At 42.3% G+C, this 26,507-nt stretch overlaps 1 protein-coding gene and 1 non-coding gene across 6 annotated transcripts; one reads left to right on the top strand and one right to left on the bottom strand.

The window, feature by feature from the left end:
- Nucleotides 1–6,355: 6,355 nt before the first annotated feature.
- Nucleotides 6,356–6,462, bottom strand: LOC136530247 (small nucleolar RNA R71). The gene has a single exon (XR_010777730.1). It is a non-coding gene; the product is annotated as a small nucleolar RNA R71 (small nucleolar RNA).
- Nucleotides 6,463–17,645: 11,183 nt separating this feature from the next.
- LOC136527288 (uncharacterized) lies at nucleotides 17,646–22,712 on the top strand. Of its 5 annotated transcripts, XR_010776741.1 has the most exons (7): nucleotides 19,029–19,395; nucleotides 19,462–19,579; nucleotides 19,664–19,877; nucleotides 20,630–20,748; nucleotides 20,871–20,951; nucleotides 21,948–22,162; nucleotides 22,365–22,498. XR_010776741.1 is itself a non-coding variant. In XM_066519956.1 (6 exons), exons 1-6 carry the CDS (start codon nucleotides 19,286–19,288, stop codon nucleotides 22,503–22,505), a joined length of 783 nt encoding a protein of 260 aa, XP_066376053.1. In that variant the 5' UTR covers nucleotides 19,029–19,285; the 3' UTR covers nucleotides 22,506–22,712. The 5 variants fall into 5 exon arrangements, 4 of the variants coding, with proteins under 4 accessions (XP_066376052.1, XP_066376053.1, XP_066376054.1 ...); XM_066519956.1 differs by lacking the exon at nucleotides 21,948–22,162 and having other exon boundaries at nucleotides 22,365–22,712; XM_066519957.1 differs by lacking the exon at nucleotides 22,365–22,498 and having other exon boundaries at nucleotides 21,948–22,231.
- The last annotated feature ends 3,795 nt before the right edge of the window (nucleotides 22,713–26,507 follow it).

The raw sequence follows: 26,507 nt of genomic DNA, 5'->3' as shown, positions 1-26,507 counted from the left end.
CTAACCACTAGAGGAAGGCAGGCGTGGCCAGTTCGGTCATATAGACCTCGTGGCGTGCGACCTTCTAGCAACGCTTGGAGTCATTGGCTGCCGACCCTCTAAAGATCATAAGGCAGCCATTTAGCATTATAAATCCACAGTCTCTCCCCTTGGCGTTGTCCATGGTTGGGTCAGGGTCCTTCTCATGCTCCCCATTGTTCGAGCCTTCGGACAAGAACTGTTTCATGATGCCACAGTCCTTGTACATATGCTTAATGGGAAAGGCATAGTTTGGGCATGGTCCCTCGAGTAGCTTTTCAAAGTGGTTCGAGGTGCCCTCTATGGGCTTTCGACCACCCTTGCGGTCAGCAGCGGCCACGAGCGAGCCCTCATGTCGTTGCTTTTTCTTCTTCTTGGTGGGATGATTGGAGGTGCCTTCAACAACGTCCTCATCCCATCCCGCCTTGCCCTTGAGGAGGTCAAAGATTGCTCCAACCACTTCTTCACCTAAGGCATGGCTGGTGGTGATGTCAAGGAGTTCCTTGCTGGTTCACGGGGCCTTACATCCTAGTTTGTGAACCAGGGACTCGCAAGTGGTCCTAGATAGAAAAGCTCCTATAACATTGGCTTCGGTGACATTAGGTAGCTCATTGCATTTTCAGGAGAAGCACTAGATGTACCCATGGAGGGTCTCTCTAGCCTTCTATCGGTAGTTCTTGAGGTCCCATAGGTTCCCTGGGCATGTGTACATGCCCTAGAAGTTTTCCACGAAGATCTCCTTTAGGTCCACCCAACTTTAGATTCCATTGGACAAAAGATGTTCCAACCATGCTCGTGTCGAATCGGCCAAGAACAATGGAAGGCTATGGATAATGAAATCATCATTATCCACACCATCGACTTGGTAGGCAAGCCGATAAACCTCGAGCCATAGTCTAGGGTTTGTTTCCCTAGAGTACTTCGGGATGTTGGTTGGCGGTCGGTACCTTGGTGGGAAGGCAACATTGAGGATGTGTCGACCGAAGGCCTAAGGCCCTGGTATGCCGGGGCTTAGGCTTCGGTCCTCGCTGCTGTTGTAGCATCTGCCACAGTGAGGGTGATAGCTACAACTAGCTGCCTCTCTTGGGACATCATGGGTACGCCTGTGAGCATCGAGGGTGTCACATGTGTCATGGTTGCGACTGAGATGCTGATGCACCAGAACCACAGCACGCTGCCTGTCGCCTTGTGGTGCTTGGTGGACCGACACATCCCTATCGAGGCACTTGGAGAGCGTGCATTGGCTGGCATCGAGCTCGCTTCACCGTGACAATAAGCTCTTGGCCTATAGCACTACCGCACGCTCGAGCAGCGTGTGAATCTTGTGGTGGGCCTGATGATCCTTAGGCATCGCGGCCTCTAGAAGACCATGGAGTAAGGCCGTCACAGCGATGATGTTCTAGCTTGCCTAGATGAAGCGAGGGAGGGTTTCATCATCCGTGATGATCCTTTGGTTCTCATCGTGGCCATGGCGCGTGCACGCCACTGTCTCTAGGGCACTCAATCTCCTAATCGAGCTCCACATGCTCCTACTCGAGCTAGAGTCACACTTGCTTGAGCTCCTAGTGTCAGGCTTTTAGCTGCTCCATCCGCATGCATGGTGGGGTTGCTGTCTCCCCCTTGGCCTCATTGTTGAGGTTGTTTGTTGGGTTAGCCTCCTCCTTATGGATGCTTTTGACGTGTCCCTCAGGGGTAAATGTCATGAAGCATTCACGAGAGGGGTGATGACTCCTCCCGCTAGAGTCAGAGCTAGAGGGTGACTCTGGCTCCTCTGCGAGGAGGTCATGGAAAGATTACATGACATGTTCGATAACCCCCATGAATTCGTCATTCATGGGAGGTGGAATCATGTGTTTCACCACAAGGTGGCTAACGGTCTCCATGGTGTTACGGACACCGAACGAGAGCACTATTGGGATGCTCTGGATGAGGTGTTATGGAGAGAGGGGTTCTCCTCTAGTGAGCCACGCCATGTCATTGGCGTAAGAGAAGGTGAAGTGGTGTAGGTCCTCCCGGGATGGCTGGGGTCCCAGGGAGACACCGAGCTAGCGTTGAAGCCTCCCGTAGTCGAGGAGCTAGATGTTTCTAGGGTCATGGGCCCCCGGTGCATGCAACTATAGCTCAACCACCTCGTCGACTGTGTCGAGGCCGATGGAGGGGAGAGGTTGGATGGCAGCATGAGCCAATGCCAACTCTTCTCCCACCATGATGATGAAGTCTAGGTCCCCAAAGCGCACGTGTGCGCCTAGGACCCAGCTAATGCTGTGACTAGCCATCCATGGCCTGATGTTAATGTTGGGACACACAAAGTCCCCTACCTAGCGCGCTAACTATCGATGTTTCGAGTAAACACCAATGAGTAAATTTGTGTTATTACGTGTCTGGACCAAATGGTGTGCTAAAAAGACACAAGATTTATATTGGTTCAGGCATAATGTCCCTACGTCTAGTTCGTAGCTGTTGCTCATGTTATTAACACTAAAAAGTTCATAGTAGGGGTTACAAACGGGCGAGAGAGGGATAAGTCCTAAGTCTCTAAAGGAAAGGTCAAATGGGTGCAGAGAGCTTGGTTGCTTCTCAGCTATATGTTCGAGGTTCGATGCTAGTGGTTCTACTGACATGTCTTGAAATCGATCCCCTTAGTGGGGTGCCCTCCTTTTTCTTTTATAGGCCAAGAGAGATCAGGGATTATAGATGGGAGAAAAGAAGAAAAACAGAGGCAAAGGAGGTCCTTCAAGGATGCCAGGTCTTCCTTTTCCTCTATGCGGGCCCCGCTGACATGGCAGGCGGTGGCAGGGATAGCCCCACACTAGGCGCATGTCCGCTGACCTTGATAGGGCCGCACTGAGCATCTGTCCGCTAACAATGCCATGTCCTAGCATTGTCACCGAGTTGTCAAGTCCCATCCTGCCTCGGTGGGCGGTGCGACAGACTAGGGTGCTGATCCATGGCCATACAGGGAGCAGACAATGCAGTGACTGCACGTTCGTTACTGTAGGTGATGTGAGTTTTACTCCTAGACCATAGTGGTTGTCGTGAGCTTCCATCAAGATTCGTGCTCGAGGGAAAAAGGCGGCGCCCACAACACTGTAAGACAAATATCGGCGCCTACAACACTATTTGGGCCCTAGCATGCCTGGAAGGTCACAAAGTGCCCTTCTTGTCATATCTTGATGGTACTTTCTTGCAGGCCTGTAGGGTATAGTCCTCGGTATTACGGTGGACTTGAGTGCCCTGCCTTATCTATGCGTGTCGTTAGGAAGGAATCACACACAGACATTGAGCGAGGCGGAGCCATCCTTCAGACATCGGGCGAGGCGGAGCCAACCCTCAGGGGTCGGGTGAGGCAGAGCCAGCCCTTAGACGTCGAACGAGGTAGAGCCATCCTTCGGACGTCAGGCGAGGTGGAGCCAACCCTCAAGGGTTGGATAAGGCGGAGCCAGCCCTTAGACATCGGGTGAGGCGGAGCCATCCCTTAGGAGTCAGCCTAAGGAGTTCCCAACCCTCAGGGGTCAAACGATCAAACGAAATGGAGCCTATAGCCTTGGTGGTTTGGACGAGGCGAGGCCCACTTGAGAAATGTAGTCGCATTCTTGATCGCTCAAATGAATTAGCGTTGATGGGTATCAACTCCTCCTCTTCGGGTACCCTAGTATTGGTCCCCGACACTTGCATGCAATAACACGAATTACAATGAGCCAAACAATGCAAGTACAAATCATCATCAATGGTCATGACTTCCTCATCCTACTTGACTCTGGCTCAACACACAATTTATACATTTAGAAACAACAGCAACACTAATAAACACAATAGAACAGAGAATCACCGGATAGGCTAATGATAATAGAATTAGCAATGTGGGAGTATTAAACAACCTAATAGTACAAATTGGACAGAAACATTCAACATCGACTATTACAGCATAAAACTGGGAGGTTACGGCTTTGTCCTAGGAGTCAATTGGTTAAGCTCACTAGGACCAATTATATGGGATTTCCATAACCTCACATTGAAATTTTGGCATCAAGGCCAGCGGATTATGTGGACAAGCCTCAATAAACCACCAATGGAGATACCTCGCATACACACAGTCTCTACAAAACCTACATTATAATATTTACTAGACAAATCCTTAAAAATATTCAACGAGCTAACCATACTTCCCCCAAAAGGAGATATGACCACAGAATCTACCTTAAAGACCTAGGAACCTCGATAGTAGTTTGACCATACAGATACCCACAGATTCAAAAGAATGAGTTGGAAAAGCAATGTTGTTGATGGTAGTTACCATCCATCATGAACCATCAATATAACTCAAAATTATGCATGAAAATGATCACCAATATAGACTTAGGGGTTTAAGCTAATAATTTCCATAGGTTTTGGTGAATCTGTGCTTTCAGTAGGGTTTATCTAGAAAACCATCAAGGAGGATCAATTCACCAAATTAAATCATGTTTTTCCATGACGTAAATAACTCTAGAAGGTTCTAGAGGACATTAGAAGACACTCCACCAAAGCGAGGACCGAGAGGCTTCTAGGTAGGACTGACCAGTCTCAGCTATAGGCTAGCCAGTCCCTTGGTCCCACATGTCGGCCTTCGCTTCAACATCGGTTCCTCCACCACCTTCTAGATTGCATCCATGTCGTTTATTGAAGTCGGTTTGATCCGAGGACTCAAGATTGACGCTCCAGCCTATATATACCAGCCCCTGCCCCCCTTCCTTAGGCATCATTAGATCATATGTCAATAGCAGACCAGAAATTAGGGTTTTTAGAGAGAAGAGAATAGAGCTCCAATTCTTTAAGTTCTGGTATAGGCTAGCTAGCAAGATTCAAGTAGAGTTTGGGCTATTGCTCAGGATTCTAGATTCGTCGTCTAGAGGCTGGTAAAGCCATTGTGTCTCTCTTTATTTTTTGACTTTATGCTACTTCAATACTATGTTACTATTTATTATGTTCCTAGTTTGCTTTGGTAATATACTTGATATAGTCATGATTGATAATGAATTTATGCAAATGTTTGCAAAGCGCTTAGCTCAATACTTGAGTGGGTTAAGTGGTCGACATTATGTAAGCGTGGTGCTTAAATATTATTTACCTATGGATGCACTCTACACTCTAGGTCATGTGGTAGATCGTGGATGTGACACTCCCATTGAGTCCTTTATAGTTCACTCCCCGTTTGTAGAACAAGTAGAACCTGGTTGCAAAGGGAGACAAGCTCTGTTCTTGATCTTCCTTTAATGTTACTTATGCATAGATACAAAGTTAATTATGCTATAGATGAGAGTGTATATACTTGGGTTTATAAAAGACTTAGTAAATAAGGAATGACTTAGGAATCTTTTGCTCTTAATTAATCTCCTGTCTAGCCATACTACATTTATGAGTATCTATTTCTATCTCTAGATTACTATCAATGCCTTATACTTATCATATATTTATCATTTGATTTACCCCTACTATAGCATGAAAGTTAATGATCTTATCATAAGTATACATATTTGTCAATATCTCTAGCCACCCCATCGCTCCTCCCTGTGGATAAAATATAAATAATGATACCTAGTATACTCTAGGGTGAAATGCTATGATGGTATATTATCTGTGTGATTGCGGATACTTAATATATATAGATTTTCAAGTGTTCTCAATAATTACCAATAATGCATTTCTGGCATCATTGCTAGGGATGACAACTTAGTAAAGAGTGATGCTAAGAAATGACAACAAGCATTTTTTGGCACCGTTGCCGAGGAGGGGCGCAAGGCTAAGAGAATTGATCAAATAAATATTTATAGATGAGATCATAACCTTATACCTCTGCTTTAGCAAGCTTACTCTTGTTTGTCTTTGTTCATATCTTATACAGGGTATTATAGGATTGGTTGTGATTCACCAACAATCTCCATCAATCAGAATCAAATCAATCAAGAGGAAGCTCAACACCAGTTTCTGAAGCTATGGCTGAAAAGACTTTGCATGAGTTCTCTGCTCTAAGCACCGAGAACATCCACACTGGACCAACACTCAAAACCAATAACCTTGATTTCAAACTCAGGCCAAGCCTCATCAATATGGTGCAGGCTACCCCATTTAGCGAAAAGGCACATGAAGATGCTAGTGCTCATCTTCAGAATTTTTTAGAGATTAGCAGCACAATCACCATCAAGGACATTGCTCAAGATATCATCCTACTCCACCTATTTCCATTCTTGCTAGTGGGAAGGGCAAAGTAGTGGTTCTACACCAACAAAGATAACATCAATACATGGGCAAGATGTTTGAAGGCCTTTCTAGCAAGTTTTTCCCTATAGGCAAGACCAATGCCTTAAGAGGAAAGATTTCCAACTTCCAATAGCAAAAAGGAGAAACCATTCTAGAGGCGTGAGAACATTTTCAAGAATATATTTCAGATTGTCCTCATCATGAAATGGAAGATTCATTGCTCATGCAAAGCTTTTACCATGGATTAACTCGGAAAGCTCATGAACAACTAGATGCTACTACTGGAGGATCATTTATGTCACTCACCCTTAGAAAAGCTAAAACTCTTATGGAGAAGATAGCCTCTAACCAAGGCTGGTCTCAATATAATATTCAAGCATGCAACAAGAGTGGAGAAGTACCAGAAGAGGTGTGTGCACTATAAACCAAGATGGACGTCTTATTGAATTGGCTTGAACAGCGAGCCAATTACAAGAAAGATCATCAAGCTATACAAGATGCTTACAATGCTCAAAACATGCATGGAGAATATTTAGGGGTTGATTTTCCCGAATATCAAGAGGATGCAAACATCGTCGTCAACTCTGTCCCACAACAACAGAGTCAAGGATGGAATCAACAACAACAACGCTCAAATTCCCAAGGTAAGCACCCAAATAATTACTATAATTCCTCTAATTCGAAGTAGCCATCCTTGAGAGACCTAATCTTAGAACAAGTCAGGATTAATGAGAATATTTCTAAAAAGCTTGTTTTTAATGACAAAGTCCTAGAAAACATAAACACTAAAATGGATAGTTTTTCTTCTACTATAAAAGACCAACTTAGCTATAATAAAAAGATAGAATCTCAATTAGCTCAGTTGGTCGCTGCTATGCCTTTTGCCACAAACCTTAAAAAGGTCAACGCCATAACCACAAGAGGTGGCAAGTCTACTCGTGATCCTCCTTATACAACAAGGACAGGTAAGACACCGGTAGCAGTACAAGAGGAGAAGAAGGATGATGAAGTTGAAGAAGTTGAGCCACAAGCACAAGAGATGATGTAAGATTTTCATGACACCACTTTCCTACCATTTCCGCGCAGAAATCAAAAAACCAAAATAGATGAGCAATTTGGTAAGTTCATAGAGGTAGTTCAAAAGTTATATATCAATATCCTTCTGCTAGATGCCATACAGGTACCTACCTATGCGAAGTACGTCAGAGACATTCTCAACAACAAAAGACCGCTACCCACCACTGAGGTAATCAAGTTAACGGAGGAGTGTAGTGCCGCTATCCTGAACACATCACCTGTCAAGAAGAAGGATCCAGGATGTCCCACTATCTATTGTTCGATCGAAAACCAGAACTTTGAGACCTAGAGCCAGCATTAGTGTCATGCCCAAGAAGGTTTTCGACAAGTTCAACTATTCAATGCTCACGCCAACATCGATGTGCCTGCAACTAGCCAACCAATCGGTTCGCTATCCTATAGGAATCGCTGAGAATATTCTGGTAAAAATAAGAAACTTCTTTGTTCCAGTGGATTTTGTAGTACTTGACATGTAGGAAGACATGAAGACACCCCTCATACTTGGGAGACCCTTCCTAAGCACTACAAAATGCACACATTGATGTTGGAGCCAGAGAAATTAAATTCCATATCAATGGCAAGGAAGAATGATTCGCTTTCAAGCCAAGACTAGAATAATGCTCTAATTTGGATTGGCAAGAGAAGCAAGTGCAACCGTCAAGGTCTCCATCTCCAGGGCCAAATAATACACCCGAAGAATAAGCACAAACAGAGAAGTCTGATTAGGCAGACTTAAAATCCCAAACCCTCGCCAGGAGAAGGAAGATGAGCAAGTTTTTGAGCAAGATGAAGCGTGCGGCATCATCCCGTTAGATGAGAAGCTCTTCTTCCCAAGCGAGCGCTGACATGCAGATTGACATTCCACCTCCTGCTGTTAGAGCATCGCCTTAATTATCCTCAGCTAAAAAGAACATTCTCCTAGAAGAGAAACATCTCAAGCTTTAGAACAAGACAGAGAAAGAGGCCTACAAGCAGCTGAAGACCCGGAGGTTCATTCATACTTCTGTCTATGACCTAGCCCTTCTGCAAGCAATAGGTATGAATGCTGAATTCAAAATCATATTTAAAACTATTGGGTGGGAAAATATTTGGCATATTGATGAGCTGGGGTCTAAGCTCTTGACAACAAAATTTTTATGCACTATGCAAACCACTGATTCTAAAGTCATATTTAAACTATTTGGGAAAGATTTGTCTGTCCCCTAGAAACAATTTAGTGAGATTCTAGGATTTAATGCACAGTGCATAGTTGACATAGATTCTACTTTGCAAGATTTTGATAGGACAAAATTCTAGAGAGAAATATCCGAGGAACCCAATTGTCACCATCCTCACACTAGTGACATTCATCACACTACCCTACGCTTCATGCATAAATGGCTAGGATTTTCTTTATTTCCTAGAAATGATTTTCACACCGTAAGGATTGATGAACTCAAGTTACTTTATGCCATGGTTAAGAGAAGAAAGGTTTCACCTATTAAATTCATGATGAAACAATGGAAGGAAGTTTTTGAACTCAAGGGAGATGTCGGCTGTACCTCTTTGGTCACACGCATCACCCAAAATTTGGGTCTTTTGGAAAATGCTTATGTTGCTTATATTGAAGACATTGATCGCTAGTACATTGATTATGAATATTTTGTCTAGGTTCACATGCTAAAAAAGAACAATAATGGTTAACTTGTCATGATGTATTTGGGGTATACAACTAAGATTTCATTACCAGATCAGAACCTCAGTTTGTATGTGGTGAATTATTTTGTTTTTGATCTACAGGTTAAGGAGGAGCACCTCATAGAAGTGCTTCTACGAGAATTACTCGCAACCCACAGCCCTGGTACCGTGGTGATGATCCAACTCCTGAAGGACCTGCCTTCACTAACTATGCATGATGGGATCAGCCAGAGTCTTTCTGAATGAACCATCCCAAGCATGCTGGTTGGGAGCAGCCCGCTCCTCAGCACTCCAAGAGCTCCCTAGCAATAGGGCTCAAGCGGGCAATGGCAGAATGGCAACATTGACTACTATTAGCAACAACCCTATGAAGAAGTCTCAAGTGGCCACTAGGGAGGATGTATGTCCTTCTCGGCCCGTGGCTACCATGACTAGCACATGGGCTACCATGATCAGCAGATGGACCATTCCCGCCTTGACACCAGGTTGACTACCATTGAATAGACACAACAAGACATTCAGAATACGCTTCATAAGCACTCCCAGTGGCAAGCAGAAGTAGGAGACCGCCTCACCAACATCCAGCAACAACAACAACAAGAGAATGAGAACCAGAACTATTTGTTCGAGAAGCTAAACTTCGACCCACTATTTTTGAAGGACTGCAGCAAACACCCATCTTGGGGGAGGAGGATCCCCCATTATCTAAGGTAAGTATTCTTTGTTTTTTCTAGTACTTTATTTTCTTTTCCTTTTATTTTCAAGTTTGTCTTATTAAAAAGGATGCATAACAAAAACAAAATAAAAAGTTATCTTATATATATATATTAGTAATGTATGATCTAAAAAAATTGAAAACCATACAAAAAGAGTGTGCATAAAGTTTGCTATAATTTCTATTTTTAAGAGTTGAATAAATAAAAAGAACTTGAAGATGATGTCTCATGATGGAAATGATGAATAGTTGCTCTATTGTAATTTCTTTTAAGTAACTAGTTTTCAGCCTTGAATTCTCTCGAGTTTTGGATATGACTATTTTAACATGAGAATTTATTCTGAACTTGAAACTCGTGGGTAGCTAATGCTTGATCTAAGTCTAGGTAATTGACATATATGATATGAGAAGGTCTGAGCTGCTATTTATCTTGTTCAAAGTGATACTAAATTCTAGAGATTTCTTTTGAAAAAAAATATAAAAGGTAACATGATGAGTTCATGTATGACAAAGCTTGAATTCCTACCAGAGCCAAACATGTTTATATTTAGGATATGAAAGCTTCCACTTACATATGCTACTTGTTTTGCATTGAGTTTTGTCAAGCTTTGTGGATCCTTATGAGAGGTTTGTCATGCTCTTAAAATCAAGATCACATACACACCATCACATATGCACTATTCCTACACTAGGAGTAGGCGCAAAAATATGCATTCCATCTAGATCCACCTAAAAATATTCTACTCCTACACCGGGAGTAAATACCAAAAATATGTTTGATAGGCTTTCCACCAAATAAAATGATCTAAGTTCTTGTTGCTATCTCTCAAAAGTTTTGTTGCAGGAAAGAAGCAAAGGCTATGCAAAAGTTATTCATAAAAAAGGAAGAAGAAGAAAGTATTGGAAAAAATGGTCAAGTGTCCGAGATATTAAAACAATGGGTACTCAGATGCCCTTCTGAAAAAAAAATAATTATGAGATGAATAAGATAGCCCATGTTCTCTTACAATTATTTCCAAGTTTCAAAAGAGAGATATGTTTTCAAGGAGCATAGTAGAATTAGGCTAGCCACCATATATATCCACCACACACATGCACATCTTGATTTGATTATATAACTTAACTCTCTTTGGATCCGTTGTTTGACTTTACAATATATGTATTGCAAGTATGCTATTTCATGTTATCACCATTCCTATAAGATCCACATAAGCTTTAGTTGCAAGAAGAAAGGCATAACATTATTTTTACCTTGGTGAGGATCCATAAATACCCCATATTTTGAGAGATTTGAGAGTGTCATACAATGGAAACTCTGAGTTTTATTTTGAAAAACTTGCAAAAACTCTAGAATAATGGTTGAACAAAGAACTTGAGACATAGTGCTTAACTTAATTGTTCTATCTTTCAATTACTCAAGACTCAAGTGAAGGCTCCAAGCCCCATGGTTGAAGGTAATATGGGTAAGTTTGAAAGTCAGATTAGTTTGTTCTAAACCAGAGGAGAATTCTTGTTTGAACGCATGTGTACTTTTGAGGAGTGAAAACACTATAGCAACTCATGATCCATTGCTAAGTTTAGCATTGCTCAGGGACAAACAAAGGTTAAGCTTGGGAGAGTTTGTTGACGGTAGTTACCATCCATCATGAACTGTCAATATAACTTGAAATCATGCATGAAAATGATCACCAATATAGACTTAGGGATTTAAATTTATAATTTTCACAAGTTTTAGTGAATCTATGCTTTTAGCAAGGTTTATCCAAAAAATCATCAAGGAGGATCAATTCATCAAATTAAATCATGTTTTTTCATGGCGAAAACAACTTCAGAAGGTTCTAGAGGACACCAAAAGGCACTCCACCGAAGCAGGGACCGAGCAACTTCTAAGTGGGATCAGCCAGTCCTACCTATAGGCCGGTCGGTCCCCTGGTCCCACATGTCAGCCTCCACTTCAACATCGGTTCCTCCACCGCCTTCTAGATTGCATCTATGCCATTTATTCAAGTCAGTTTGATTCGAGGGCTTAGGATTGACGCTCCGGCCTATATATACCAGCTCCTACCCCCTCCCTCATGCATCATTAGATCATAAGTCAATAGCAGACCAGAAATTAGGGTTTCCAGAGATAAGAGAGTAGAGCTCTAATTCTTTAAATTCTAATATAGGCTAGCTAGCAAGATTCAAGTAGAGTTTGGACTACTGCTTAGGATTTCGGATTCACCGTCTGAAGGCTGATAAAGCCATTGTATCTCTCTTTATTTTATGACTTTGTGCTACTTCAATACTATGTTACTATTTATTATGTTCCTAGTTTGCTTTGGTAATATACTTGATATAGTCATGATTGATAATGAATTTATGCATATGTTCGCAAAGCTTTTAGCTCAATACTCGAGTGGGTTAAGTGGTCGACATTATGTAAGCATGGTGCTTAAATATTGTTTACTTGTGGATGCACTCTACACTCTGGGTCATGTGGTAGATCACGAATGTGACACTCCCGTTGAGTCCTTTGTAGTCCACTCTCTGTTTGTAGAACAAGTAGAATCCGGTTGTGAAGGGAGACAAGCTCTGTTCTTGATCTTCTTTAGTAATATTCCTTATGCATAGATACAGAGTTAATTGTGCTATAGATGAGAGTGTATATACTTAGGTTTATAAAAGACTTAGTAAATAAGGAATAACTTAGGAATCTTTTGCTCTTAATTAATCTTCTGTCTAGCCATACTACATTTATGGGTATCTATTTCTATCTCTAGATTACTATCAATGCCTTATACTTATCATATATTTATCATTTGATTTACCCCTACTATAGCATGAAAGTTAATGATCTTATTATAGGTATACATATTTATCAATATCTTTAGCCACCCCATCGCTCCTCCCTGTGGATAAAATATAAATAACGATACCTGGTATACTTCTGGGTGAAATGCTACGATGATATATTATTTGTGCGCTTGCGGATACTTAATATATATAGATTTTCAAATGTTCTCAATAATTACCAACAATGTATTTTTGGCATCATTGCTAGGGACGACAACTTAGTAAAGACTAAAGAGTGATGCTCAGAAATGTCAACAAATATCAAATGATGCTACAACAAGGAACAATTAGATAGACACTACTAATTTTTGACCCTAGCTGGGAATATATATTCCATTTTCACACTTATTTATATTGCTCAGAAATATTTACCGCCTCCAAACTAAAAAGAAAATGTGTTACAATTCATGTGTGCAGAGGAGGCAAAAGAAGCACTTAATGATGATGACTTTGAGCTTCCTTTTGAGCTATACACTCAGGCTATTGACGATGGTCAAGCCACCACTGACCTCTATATCGATTGCTCTCGGACCCTCATCAAGCTCGATGAACATGATGATGCGTGAACCCACCCTCCACGTCTATCTTTCCAGCCTGTTCGCTTCTCTACTATTGCTGCAACTCTTAGTGTAGGTGCACTCATATAAAGTACTATGTGTAGCTGAAGTGCGGTCATTTTGGCTTATTTGAACAAGCTTTTGATCTCTCTCCCATTAAATGCAATATGGTGCATAGAAGTTGTAGCTGATAAAAAAGGCAATTGAAGTTGATCCTACCTTTCTAAGAGCTAACCTTCTCAAATGGTCAGTGACACATTTATTTTAATTTTTTGGGTCAGTATTTTGTAGAAGAGAATAAACTTTCACTCCTCTCCTATTTAATTTCTTGTTTGTAGTGTTGTGTGTTATATGCTTAAAGAATACCCAGCTATAAAAGTTGCTCTTGAACCAGACTCACCATATGGATCTGGTGATCCCCGCTTGGGTACCTTATTATTGTTGGTGAGAGTAGAACCTTAAAGCTACCAGTTGTATTATGTATTTTGGTCTATAAAATGTTTTCCTCTTTCATCTTTCTAGTGCTAGTGTGATTCAAATCATTATATGTGGCTACATATTTCATTTGCCACGCCTATTATCATGTTAGTCTATCTGTAAATTGAAGAATAAAGATGCTTAAGTCATTTAATACTCTCTACTATGTGTTATCCAAAGGAGTTCAAGAAGAATGCTCTGAATAAGGAGAGTACATAATATGGAGAAGTTTCGAGCCAACCTACACAAGTAATTAAGGACCAACTCCGTTTCCTTTACCCAAATTATACTACCATCCTATTCTAATAGAGGAGCCATACACACAAAAGAGAAATGCATATTATAGAAGATTAGAGAAACACCTCACACCCATTAAGGAGGAGTGACTTTCATATATATATATAGCTCCCAAGGCCTTCAGTACATTTAGAATTAGACCCCTAGATATATACATATCTAACACCCCTCGCAGTCATAGCAGAGGTTCACGATGCATAGACTGAACCAAAAATTAGTAAATAACTGTACAGGTAGACCTTTAGTCATGATATCTGTGAACTAATGTGAGGATGACTGAAAGGTCCCTAGTTTGGTTTTGGTAATTGAGTGATAATTTAGGTGGACTAATATGTGTTTATGTGAGATACATAGGTAATTAGTCCACAAGTACACTTGTGTGAGCAACTCATACCAAAGAGGTGAAAATGGCTTGGAAATGTTGCAAGACTCACACATGCGATGAAAGAGCTCATTGCATATGAGACATGACATGGGGTCATGTGACTAGGTGGAGAAGATCAAGATGAGGCTTGGCTTGATGGATCGGTTGCGAGAGTGAAAAGCAAGTCGGAGGCTTTGAAGCAATAAATCACGTGGCGGGGAAGCTTGAGCAAGACTTGGCGCCGATGGACTGAACCAACGATGAAGAGCAAGTGATGTCAAGATTGATGAACCAATAAGGTCACGTGATGATATGAAGAGGATCATATCAGTTGGTGATTGAGGTTGGTGCATGTGTTGCATCAATATTGGAGGAGATAGAATCGAATGCGCAAGGCAAAGGTATAACCTATACGACATTTCATTTCACTGGTCAAAGGTTATGTAGAGAAGTACATGACCGAATTTAGGATAGATAGCCATACTATCAAGAGGGGCAAACTTGTTTGCATATCGGTCATCTAGGGCCACTTGAGCGATCTAACTTTGCATACGTGTTAGGATCGAGTGGCGTGGTGAAAGAAGTGAAAATCCTTTGAAAAATGTTTGTGAAAGCTATCACATGTGCACAAGGTGGTGTATCACTTGGTGGTGTTGGCACATTTGCAAAAGAGAAGAAGTTGAAAGCGAGGAGGAGTTTGTAGGGAGCTTGGGTTGCTTTCTGGACAACGACGGACTATCTACCCTTTTGGTGGCAGACTGTCCGCGGTCCTCGGACGATGTCGATTGGGGACATCGAACGCGACACTTGCATTGTTTCACGGGCTGATAGGTGAACAGCGGACTGTCCGTGCCTAGGTGGCAGATTGTCCATTGGTCATTTTCATTGGAGTACAGAGTTATTGGGCTTTCTGTCACAACCATTGGATGTCAAAGGTAGACAGTCCGGGGACAAATGGCGAACTGTCTGCCGCTCTTTTTCTTTGGTGCACAGTGTTGCTAGAACTCTGTCTAGGTTGTTGGAAAATCAATGGCTGATAGTCCGGGCCCTAATGGCGGACTGTCCACAGTTCATATTTCTGTGTCTAATGGCTAGTTCGCGTTGAAGGGCGGGCTGCCCAGGAATTGACCCTAGATTGTCCCGCATAGCCATTAGAGCTCAGGAAAAGGGGAAAACACATAGTTTCTTCCCCTACACTATAAATAGAGGGGTGGTCGGCCCTTGGGGCTGGTTGAGCACCTTGGGGATGTGTTTCCCTTGAGTTATGCTTGACTTTGGGCCTCTAATTCACATACGCTTGATAGTGATCATCCGATTAAGTGTGGGAGCGATTCCTAGTGCGTTGCTTTATGAGATTGCATCGAGTGGCACTAGGTAATCGAGTTACAAGCCGGTGGTGCTTGTTACTCTAGGAGGTTGCCACCTCTTAAACGGTTTGGTGGTGAGTTCTCTATCGTGAAGTTCGTAAGAACATTGTGCGGTGCTCTAAAGATGTGATTGTGAGGGGTATTGTGCTCGTCCTATGGGAGCCATGAAGAGTAACTCTAGTAGAGCGTGTCATTGAATGCTCTCATCTTGTGGAGGTTCTTACGGTGCCCGAGCGATGAGCTAGGCGTGGTGCCTAGCTATAAGCGCGTGAACTCCCAAGTGAACCGACCGACACACCAGGGGCTAGCTTGTTGGCAAACAAGTGAATCTTAGGATAAAAATTACCGTATCAACCTTGTTCTTCTCGTTGGTTTATAATCCCCTTACACAAGCTTATATTTACATATTCATATATATTGTGCTTGTGTAGTTACTCTTGTAATTAGTTAGCTTATGTAGCTTACTAGTTATATTCCTTACTTGTGTAGCATAGAAGTAGCTTCCTTGAGTAGATAATTTGGTTTGAGTAGGCTTATTAGTTACATTGCTTAGTTTGTGTAGCTAAATAATTTGAGCTCTTTAATTTGGCTTGAGTAGCCTTATTTTTATCATTGCTAGTGAGCTTAGGCTTTTGTGCTTTTGCATACTAGTTTGTGCAGGAGCTCCTCCGCTGCTTGAAGTACTACTTGCATAGGTTTGTGTGACATTGCTTCTAGAATTAATTAGACAAGCTTTAGCTAGCCCGATACCTTTTGTGCTGAATTAGGATCCTTCGTAAGGTGCTTGAAAATATAGGACATGTTCGCTTGAGCTTATCAGCCAGAATCAACACTACTTTTTTAGCCATGAAACAATATTTTTCTCTCACAACAAATCAGTCCTAAAATCAGCCGCATTAGCAATAAGTCCTGCCGAACAGGACCATAGATAGAGAGGGTGTAGTCTTGGCTAGACCGATAGTTTTAATTTTATATTTGTTTCGGTTAGCCGGTGCGATTAATTTTTAGAAAGAATTATTCACCCCCTCTAGTCTGTCATCTCGACCCTACAACGACACATGCAGAACACGAACTTCACCAAGCACGACCTTCTCGTAGACGAAGTGAATGTTGATCTCGATGTGCTTGGTCCGACAGTGATGAATAGGATTAGTTGTCATGTAAACAGCACTGACGTTGTTACAAAAGACAACCATGGTGGAGGGTAGAGGTAGATGGAGCTCCCGGAGAAGCTGGCGCAACCAGCAGCACTTGGCGACGACACGGTACTCCGCTTTAGCACTGGAACAAGTGACGGTGGTGTGATGTTTGGACGACCAAGATACCAGGTTGTCGCCAAGGTAGACGTAGTAGCTCGACATGGAGCGGCGGGAGGCAGGGCACCTCGCCTAGCCGATATCTGAGTATGCTGTGAGGGACTGGACAAGACTAGTGGCAATATGTAGACCATCAGAAAAGAGTACCCTTGACGTAGCGGAGAATGCACTTGACGAGGGCAAGGAGCGGCTTCCGGAGGTCGTGCATGAAGAGGCACACCTGTTGGACCGCATAGACCAGGTCGGGGCGGGTGAGACTAAGGTATTGTAGCGCTTCTCTAAGGGTGGTGGTGCTCAGTGTTCCAAGTCATTTTTTTATTAGTTCTTTTTTAGTTGGAGTTATATTTACTTGCTCTAGTGGTTAGATAGTCGAGTTGCTAATAAGGTCTTTTCTCGACCAAATTGGTTCCAGGTCGGACATGTAGTCGACTAGTGCCCTCTCTCAGTTGGTAGTTTTTGGCCTGATCTCCATTAAAAATAGACCAATTTTTTTTTTATTTTCTACGTCTAATATAAAGGTGGCATAGTGTTGCCAGACTCCCTTGGTGGGGAGAAAAAACAAAAACAAGGGTGGAAACTGCTGCTCTGGTATGCACGTGGACAACGCGACAAAAGACCTGTGGTCAACGTTAATCGAAAGAAAAAGGTTTTCCAGAAGCTGAAATCATTTTCTTGACAATATACTACTACTACTGGTGGCCAGCATTCAACTCTGAACAATGTTATGAAGTCTGAACATTTCTTCAGAGTTTCAGACATCTTGAATCCATCCAAACAATCGATACATGTTCGCTTACTCGTATAGAATTATGAATTATAAACTAAAATAGTATTTTTCTCTAACCAGCCAGCATCCCCCGCTTTCTTGTTCTTCAATCTGATCGCGTGATGAACTCGCCATCCATAACCCTCCAGGCCTCTACATCTCCAGAGGCCTTCTCTCAGTTCTCTGTTATGGTCGCCATCTTCTTTCCCTTCTTCCCATTCTGCTATGGTCGCCATCTAGCAGCATCTAGCAGACTCACCACCACCCATACCAGGCCACCAGCCCTCGAGATCAAAATCCATGCATGGCCCCAGGCCCCCAGTCCCCACCAGGCAGGGGCAATCGGCACGGCGGCACCATATAGGCAGATTAAGCCTCCCCTCGGCGACCCGTCGGTGGTGGAGAAGGAGAAGCGCAGATCCGCCACTCGTCCCCAGCCCGCAAAGCCCGTCAAACCCCGCCGCCCGTTGTAAAGAAGGACCTGCTTGTGCTGCGTACACCGTACGATCTCTCACGCTTTTTTTTATGTTCTGTAGCGACGATCTTGTGTTAGGTTTATATCACATATTGAGTCGATCTAATTTTAGGTTTACAATACATGCTGGTCAATCTAGACATTTTGTGTTCGAGTTGTTGATTCCTTGGGCAGAATTGAGATTGGTAGCGGAAAAAAAAAACTCATGATCATTACCCTTGGGTGTGGGGTGGAACTTCTTTTTTTTTTAATGTCAACGCGAGTTGTTTTAATCTATCAGCAGGAGAAAACGCCCCTAAATAAACTGCTGCATTTGTATGTATTTCAATTGAACTGAGACTAGAGGTTTCATAGATTTGTGACCTCTGTTTACTTGTATATATAATATCGTGCAATGATTATTCTCAAATAAAGGATTTGTTAGATCTGTTTACTATGTGCTGCTTTCTCCTCTTTAGGCGTAATTGGCTGTGTCAGGTGCTGCTGAGTCTGCATCTGCAAAAACTCTGCAAGACACCCAATGTTTTTGTCCTTGGAGGAGTTGCCCAACACCACGTCACTAGAATAGTTGATCCCTAACAGTGCCACATAGTAAAACCATTGGGAGCTCATCCAGCACTTCCACATCCACTTGTCAGGAGCCTGTGGCAAGTGCTGCTGATTCCACACATGCTCCAGGTCTGCAAGAGCCAGATGGACCATCCTTGGATGAGTTTCTTGACAATTCATGTGAGCAGAAGCTTGTAGAAGGTGTTGTTTCATCCTTTGAGAAGTTGCTCGACACTACATCATATGAAGAATCAAACATCGCCAACCCACGGACAGTAACACAGACTCCATTGACTGTCACATCCAGAACATTCCCAACCAGGTCTGAAATTTTGTGGCAGGTCCTGCTGACTCAACATCTGCACTAACTCTGCAAGAGCCAGATGTTTCATCCTCGGACGAGTATCTTGACAGTTCATCGGAAGAGTCGATCACTGACAGTCCACGGACATTGCCGCGTAACACCATTCATGGCTCTCCACCAACTAAAAAAAAGGGCCTAATATTTTGATCTACCATCCTGCAAATTCATTTGAGGTGTTTTACATTAGGATTGACATGAGGGGATATTTCTGGATATACCCTAATGTGGGTGGACCATTTCAGAGCATAGATGAAACTGAAAATGCTATCAATAGCTTTCTTGATTTATGGCAGTGTGAAGCAAGGTAAAGTATCTGGACTTCGTTTATCTCCATTACAAGCAACTGTTGTTGATTATTGAACTCAAACAGGATTAGTACAACAAAGGGAGGTCCCAATTCATTAAGTAGTGAGAATACCTGTAGTGAGAAGTGGCATTTGGCTCAAGCTATACTGGACCAGTTCAATGAGCAAAACAATCTTTTCGGGGTCTCTCTCTCTCTCCCCTCCCCCCTCTCCATCTCACACTCTCTCTCTCTCTGATGCTACAGTTTTCTGTTGTTCTTATTTTAGAATCTTGCACATGAACTGGAAGATCTTTTGAGGAAGCAAAGGCTTTATGAGAATCACAGATGGTATTTTCATTTCAATTTCACAACAAAGCAGAAAGAAACTGATGATGACCAAAGCACTGGCAAGAAACTATTCTTTGCTGAAGTGTCGCATATGCAAGGAAAAAGTGACTGGGAGGTCAACTGTTGCCGCATGATCGAATTTGAAGCTAAGGGTATCCAATACTCTTTTATCTTAAATTAACCTTACATACTCGTGGCGGTGGTCAGGGGTTCATTGGAAGGAATATTTGTTTACATACATATATTTTGTAGTGATTTGCTTCGTGTGGCCTTCTGGTCACAGTTTTGCAACTCAAATCAAGAGAACCTGCATGTATGTATTTGACAATAGCTTATGTTGGCGCATAAAAATTGAGAAAAATACAGGTTCTGCTTGTGCTAGCTCTTCTGTTACATATAGTTGTAAATTCGTTGCTGAATGTTTTATATTATGTCAATTTGTTTATAGTAGTATCATCAGTTTGTTTGCCATTGTGCTATATTTGAGTATGTCATATCATTCGTGACCCCTGCAGTTTATGATCATGTAATATCTCAAACTGTTTCATGCACAGGACTGTGTACTTATTGCATTATACAATTTTCCTTACCTTAATTTACTCGAGTAATTAACATCTTTGTACATGGTTGCTGATCTTATGTTTTTTTATTAGATGTAGATCTTTTTTGGCTAACTGTAGAGTATAATTTGCAATTCCTATTATACCAACAAGACAGTTTGTTTGCCTGTTGTTTTATGTTTTATTAGTAGTTTATTATATCGTACATGACCCTTGCAGTTCAAGTTCGTGCATTATCTTAAACTGCTATACAATTTTCTCTACCTTCAACTACTTGCTGTTTTTAACATCTGTTTGTGCATGGTTGCTGATATGTCTGTTTCTTGCATTCTTTCTTTATGAAGGTGGTCATTGTTTAGGCTGTAAAAACAATGGAAGTCCTGATATGCAGCACCCGGTTGAGACTGATGCATACACTAGTGGTCACTTGGATGGATATTTACCATTTGGTGGTTATTATGTGGTAAGCCGCTCTGATGATGATGTATGGTACTGATTCAGTTTCTTGTTTTCGTTTAGGTCATAATTTAATTTTGTTGGTACTTTGTTGCTAACCGCATGTGTTTCCCCCTATTCTACATACAGGAAGATGAAGATGAAGATGAAGATGAAGACGAAGACGAAGACGAAGGCGAAGATGTAGATGTAATGCAGGAAGAGTTTGAGGTATGCTTAAGCTGTATCTTCTGTTATATGTGCTACCTCCTGTCGAGAAAAACATGATTTTACAGACATGAAAAACATATTGTTTTCCTTGTCTGAACTACAAGTTACTTCACTGAAGGTAGTATATTGTAGTGTAATAGTGTGTTGTCTAACATGATGATTATTGAGTTTTAGCTAGTCGACTAAAACATATGTATTATTCTGTTTTTAAGCTTTTCTGGTCTGGGCCAATTATATTGTGTCAGTTGGATTACTTTTGTTACTGCTTCAGCCGAAATGCCTTGTTGGTCTAGGCCAATTATGATATGCACTCGTGTATGCAACTCGTAGAGTGCTTCAGTATATTACGAGTATACAGTTGCAACCTATCCTTGTAGCCACTCCAGCTGGTTGCCTTCCAGTTTGTTTGCCAAACGAATGTGCATGCCATATGGTAACTACAGCTATGCCTTTGTTTTTTGTACTGCCTCTTGTCCTTCAAGTGCCGATGGCATGATTATTCTTAGTGATCTTTCTTGATTTCATATATTCATCTTGACTTCATGTTGAATGCACTGGTATATGTTTGCCGTTTGCGGTTCAGCAGCAGTGTTTGAGGTTCTGGTTGTCAATTGCCATCTTCGAATTTGTAAGTAAGCACTGAAAATCTAGTGGTGTCGCCTGGCCAGGGGAGGGGAAGAGGGAGCTGGGACAGAGTCTCTGTATCTTTAGACTTGGGAGTGTCATCGATCTGTAGTGGTCCAGCGCACATATACCAGTGCATTCAACTGAACTCAAGAACTAAGGCACAGCATGGAGAGGAACTTTCATGCATACAATTCTGTGATGTGAGGACCAATAAACTGTGAACTTTTCTTGGTGAAAGACTTGAATCTGCTGGATGCCTGGATCTTAGTTGAAGTCCTTTCTTTTTCCTCCATTGTGCTTGGTGCATTGGAGGGTTTGATGCTACAAGCCTACAACAACCCTTAACTGTGGAGCTGAACTGCACTGTAGGCATATGGTAATCGGGTGACTTTCAAGCCAGGTGCGTGGCAGCTACTCCAGCAGACGAAGGGTGCTGTACTGCAAATGGATGCTAGGAAGTGAAGTCTTCGAAATCATTGCCTGTTAGTTGAGACATCTTTAGGCTTGTGACTGGCATCTTGTTGATCATGGATATGTGCAACTGAATCATCGACTTGCTTTGTTTAAACCTGATGCAAGTCAAGGTGCTTTGTTTAAACTGATGTATTTTTCCTAGCTCATATTACTCTAATAAAGCCAGTTGTTACTCATGATTCAGATGTCTCATATCCTACTTTTTTCTCTCTTCAATCTTGATTCTTATGCTCATGCCATGTGTAAGAAATATTCCTTTTCTTTTCTTTTTGTTGGCTTGGACTGCCTTCACGTTCTGTTGTTTACATGCAGGCATATTGGTGGTTCAGTGTCAGTGTGCAATCACACCGAAGTCCAGAATTTGCTGTTGAAGAAACTGCAAGAGTTTCTGTGATAAATTGCATGCCTCCAAATGGTGGTTCTCCATCTCCCATCGGATCCATGAGTTACTAGAAATACGAGTATGTTTCTTTGGGCCTGTTATTGTTGTGGTCTGTGGAACATTCTGCTGTTGTGGGTACAGGAATCCTAGAGAATTTTTATTCTGCTGTTGTGGGGGTACAGGAAAGAGCTATGTCCTCTCTTTTTTCCCGAGAATTTTTATTCTGCCGTTGTGGTTGTGGGTACATGAAAGAGCTAGGTACTCATTTTCTTTTGTCCTGAGTTAGGCTGTGTTTAGTTCCCAAAAAGTGCTACAGTGGCCATCATATCGAATCTTGTGATACGTGCATGGAGCATTAAATGTAGACGAAAAAAAAACTAATTACACAGTTTGGTTGAAAATCGCGAGACAAACGTTTTGAGTCTAATTAGTCCATGATTAAACACTAATTGTCAAATAAAAATAAAAGTGCTACAGTAGCTAAATTTTCAAATTTTATGAACCCAACACAATCTAAGTCTCTTGTAGCCATCCTTCAGTGTCAGCGAGTCACCCATTCTTTAGCAGGTGACGTCATGCATACGCAAACTCGCACGAAGGGCTTGAACATTATGATCGTTTATTTATTCGTTCTAATATGTCACGATTCATCATGTAAGAGTGACATGTTGCATCATCGTTATAATGGTGTTTATATATATAAGAAAATATGCAAAGGCAAAGTCGAATTACTTATCACGACTAAACTTTTCGATCAATTTAAAATGGTGGCATTATTGGAATAACACGGGCAGTGTTGCCACCCAGCAGACTCCCTGGGACAAGAAAACAAATAGCAAAGGGCAAATTCCAGCTCTGGGACAAACAGGACAACTTGACAAGGACCTGTGGTCAACGGTAATGGAAAGGAAAAGTTTACCAGAAGCCCAAATCATTTTCTTGACATTTACTACGTGCGTACTGATAATTTGGTATTGATTTTCCGACCGTGTGTGGCCAGCATTTTGACAAAGTTTTGACAACCCCAACTTGAGCTCCTGTCATGCCTCTCCGTTCATCGCTGAATTCCGGATCTGGTCCACTTCCACGGTCCAAATAAATGAGCCGTGTAATAACATGAGAAATTCTAGGGTCCGTGGTCTTGTCAGATCATGCAGGAGAGCGACGTATCTTTGTCCCACAAAGATTAATAACGGCAGTCCCAATAAAAGAAACTAGTAGTTTCTATAACATAGGATACCGCACAAAAAAAAATACTGCTTTTCAACCCATGGTTTCTATGAGTAATAATTATTTTCTCTTTCTCTCTTCCAACTCTATCTTTTTTCTCCAATGGGAGTACGACACGAGCTCCCTAAAAACTGGTGGCTTCTTCCTAATGGCGATTTCATGGTTTCTTGGTGCATTGGGTCAAGAGTAGACCTGATTTCTTCATGAAGAAACCATTTCTATGATTTTTGTTATCTTTCTTCATTAATTACGTTGCCATGTCAGCGTTTTGCCTACGTGGCAAGTCATTTAATGAGGATAGAAACTATCATCAATGCACCATTGGGACTGCCCTAATGCTAAGAACTTCAGAATGACCTTTTTATGTGCCAAGTGTGTCATCTTTTTCTAGACAAAAGGAAGAGCTGGTTGTGCAGGTGGAAAGATTAAACCCACCATCATGATTAAACCCACCATCATGCTTTTTCTAGCCAAGTGTGTCACCTTTTTATGTGCGGGTGGAAAGATTAAACCCACCATCATGCTTGCTGCCTAGTCATCTAGACGAGCTGTTACTTTCGTCGACAGAGTTGCACGTCTGATTGGACCAGACCATTTTTTTTTCTCTCTCTAGATCAACTGCACAAGAGCCAGAATGCCAGATGGTGAGCAAGGCGGCGATGCAAAGTGCCACTTGGCCTACTCCTTTTCCCCGTGTCTACCTAACATGTGCGTGCTCTCGCCCTGTTTGCTTGGATTTGTTTGGCTTATAAGTCATGGCTGAAAGTACTGTTGGCTGATTTAGTGTGAGAAAAAAATAATGTTCGTTGGCTGAAAAAATACGACTTATAAGTCAAACAAGCCCAAACAAACAGGGCGCTAGTGTCCTCTTGTGCCATTAGTTTCTAGTGTAATTTAAGTAACTGCTTAAAAGTTAAACCTGGAAATTTCTATTAAAGGACAGTTAAATCTCAGAGACGATACTCGATGCATATGCATATTATTATTATGATCTCTGCAGCATATACCTTAGAATAGTTAATATCATAACACGATAACACGAGGATCTCTTTTTAAAAGCCAATATTAGTCTACTTGACTCGATTATTGTAAAACCAAAATTTCAAGCATGATTGTTATATTAGGTGGAGTATTAGACGTCCAATAATGCTGCTGAAACGACTATAACTTTAGAAGTACGGTAATTCGTCGTTCCGAGCATTGGATTCTTTACTTGAGTATCGACTTAATTCATCCATCTCCCACTCCGTCGCCCGCCCCGCTCCTCCTGCCGCAGCTCCTGCACGCCTGCAGCTCCTGGTGCGCGCCGCGAGCGGAGTAGCTGCGCTCACCGGTCGCCGCGGCCCGTGAGTAGGGAGGCTTGAGTGCCGGACCGGAGGGCGAAGGCGCGACCTCGTGTCCGCACGACGTCGCGAGTTCGTGAACTCACGAAGTGGGGAGGCGGGGTCGCGTGCGCGCCCGCCCCTCTGTTCCGGCCTCTACTCCTGCCGCTCGCGCCCGCTGCTTCGCATGCCCACCCTGCTGCTCGTGCCATTGCTCTTGTTCCGTCGCCCGCTTCGCCCCTCGCTCCACCCGACGACGCCGACAGGTGCCACAAGTGCAAGGAGAAGCGCCGAGCCTTGGCGCGGAAGCCCTCCGGCCTCGCCTCCTGCTACGGCTGCAGCGCCTCGATGCAGACGGAGGAGGAGGCTGCACCGGGATATGATGCATGTTGCAAGTATACATTTGAAATGTTTCAGATGTTTTAGAGGTATGTTTCAAGTGTTTTACACGGATGTTGCAAAAGTAGATCGGGATGTTGCATATGTTGCAATGGTTGTAGACGTATGTTCTAAGCGTCTGTCCCTAATGTTTCATTTGTTTTTTCAGACGTATGTTGCAAGCGTGTTTATCTAGACGTTGCATATGTTTCGCATGTATGTTGCAAGTGTTTTATCTAGATGTTGCGTATGTTTACAATGATTTTCAATTATTTTCGTAAGTGTTTCAGATGCATGTTTTGAATGTTTCATTTGTCTTTTTTTTTATGTTGCAAATGTTGTATCTGGATGATTAAAAAGTAGATTGGGTGTTACACATGGGATGCGCGTGGGAAGCGGGAGAAGGCGTGAGCGGTCCTGTGCGGGTGATGTTCAGGTGGCGTGGACCCCCGCGTGGCTGTGGGTGACATAGGCGTGGACGTGCGAAACGGAGGGGAAACCGACTGCAGCCGTGGGCGTCCGTCCGAACATCCGGACGCTAGAAGCTCCCTTATATAGAAACAAGAGCTGCATTTGAACGAAAACTCGTAATACTACAACATAAATATACATCATATGTTTTAAACATATGGTTACACTCAAACTAAATTTGAACTATTACGTACAAAGTATCTCTCTTATTGAACGGCTTGTAAAATAATCATTACTATGTAGCGTGCCCATGCGTTGCTACGGGATAACTAACAATTTATACTAAAAACACACGGATCGCACGATAAGATAACAATACTGTTAAATTAAATACCAACATTAAAGTGACATTTAATCCAAAAAGCAAAGTTTATGAATTTAACACAGTCACGGAGTGCGCGGCGTCGCAGGCTCACAAACTCTAGAGCTTCCGGAGATTGGGTCGAATCCAACCTAGAGCCTCGGAACCCTACATCTTTTCCTAGATGGGCTTCACTTCGAATGCGCCGGTAGCAATACCAATCGATGGACCAAGTCGTATGGATCCCCATACAATGGCTCAGACATATAGATTTTGTTCTTCTTGTACTTGGATACACTTGTTTCACTAAAGCTTTTATTGAAATGTTTAGACACGAACAGTGTCTGATCACCGATGTCCCTCACCCTAGA

The sequence above is a fragment of the Miscanthus floridulus genome, chromosome 19 (assembly GCF_019320115.1).
Source record: "Miscanthus floridulus cultivar M001 chromosome 19, ASM1932011v1, whole genome shotgun sequence".
Lineage (NCBI taxonomy): Eukaryota > Viridiplantae > Streptophyta > Magnoliopsida > Poales > Poaceae > Miscanthus > Miscanthus floridulus.
The sequence above is the reverse complement of the archived record's forward strand: the minus strand, read 5'-3'. Positions and strand labels throughout refer to the sequence as shown.

What these genes read in the sequence shown, in the direction of transcription:
- LOC136527288 (XM_066519953.1), top strand. Translation starts at nt 19,286, where the DNA reads ATGAGGGGATATTTCTGGATATACCCTAATGTGGGTGGACCATTTCAG. An exon ending in TTATGGCAGTGTGAAGCAAG is followed by an intron (nt 19,396 to 19,461) that starts GTAAAGTATCTG and finishes GAACTCAAACAG; the next exon opens with GATTAGTACAACAAAGGGAG. An exon ending in GATCGAATTTGAAGCTAAGG is followed by an intron (nt 19,878 to 20,629) that starts GTATCCAATACT and finishes TTCTTTATGAAG; the next exon opens with GTGGTCATTGTTTAGGCTGT.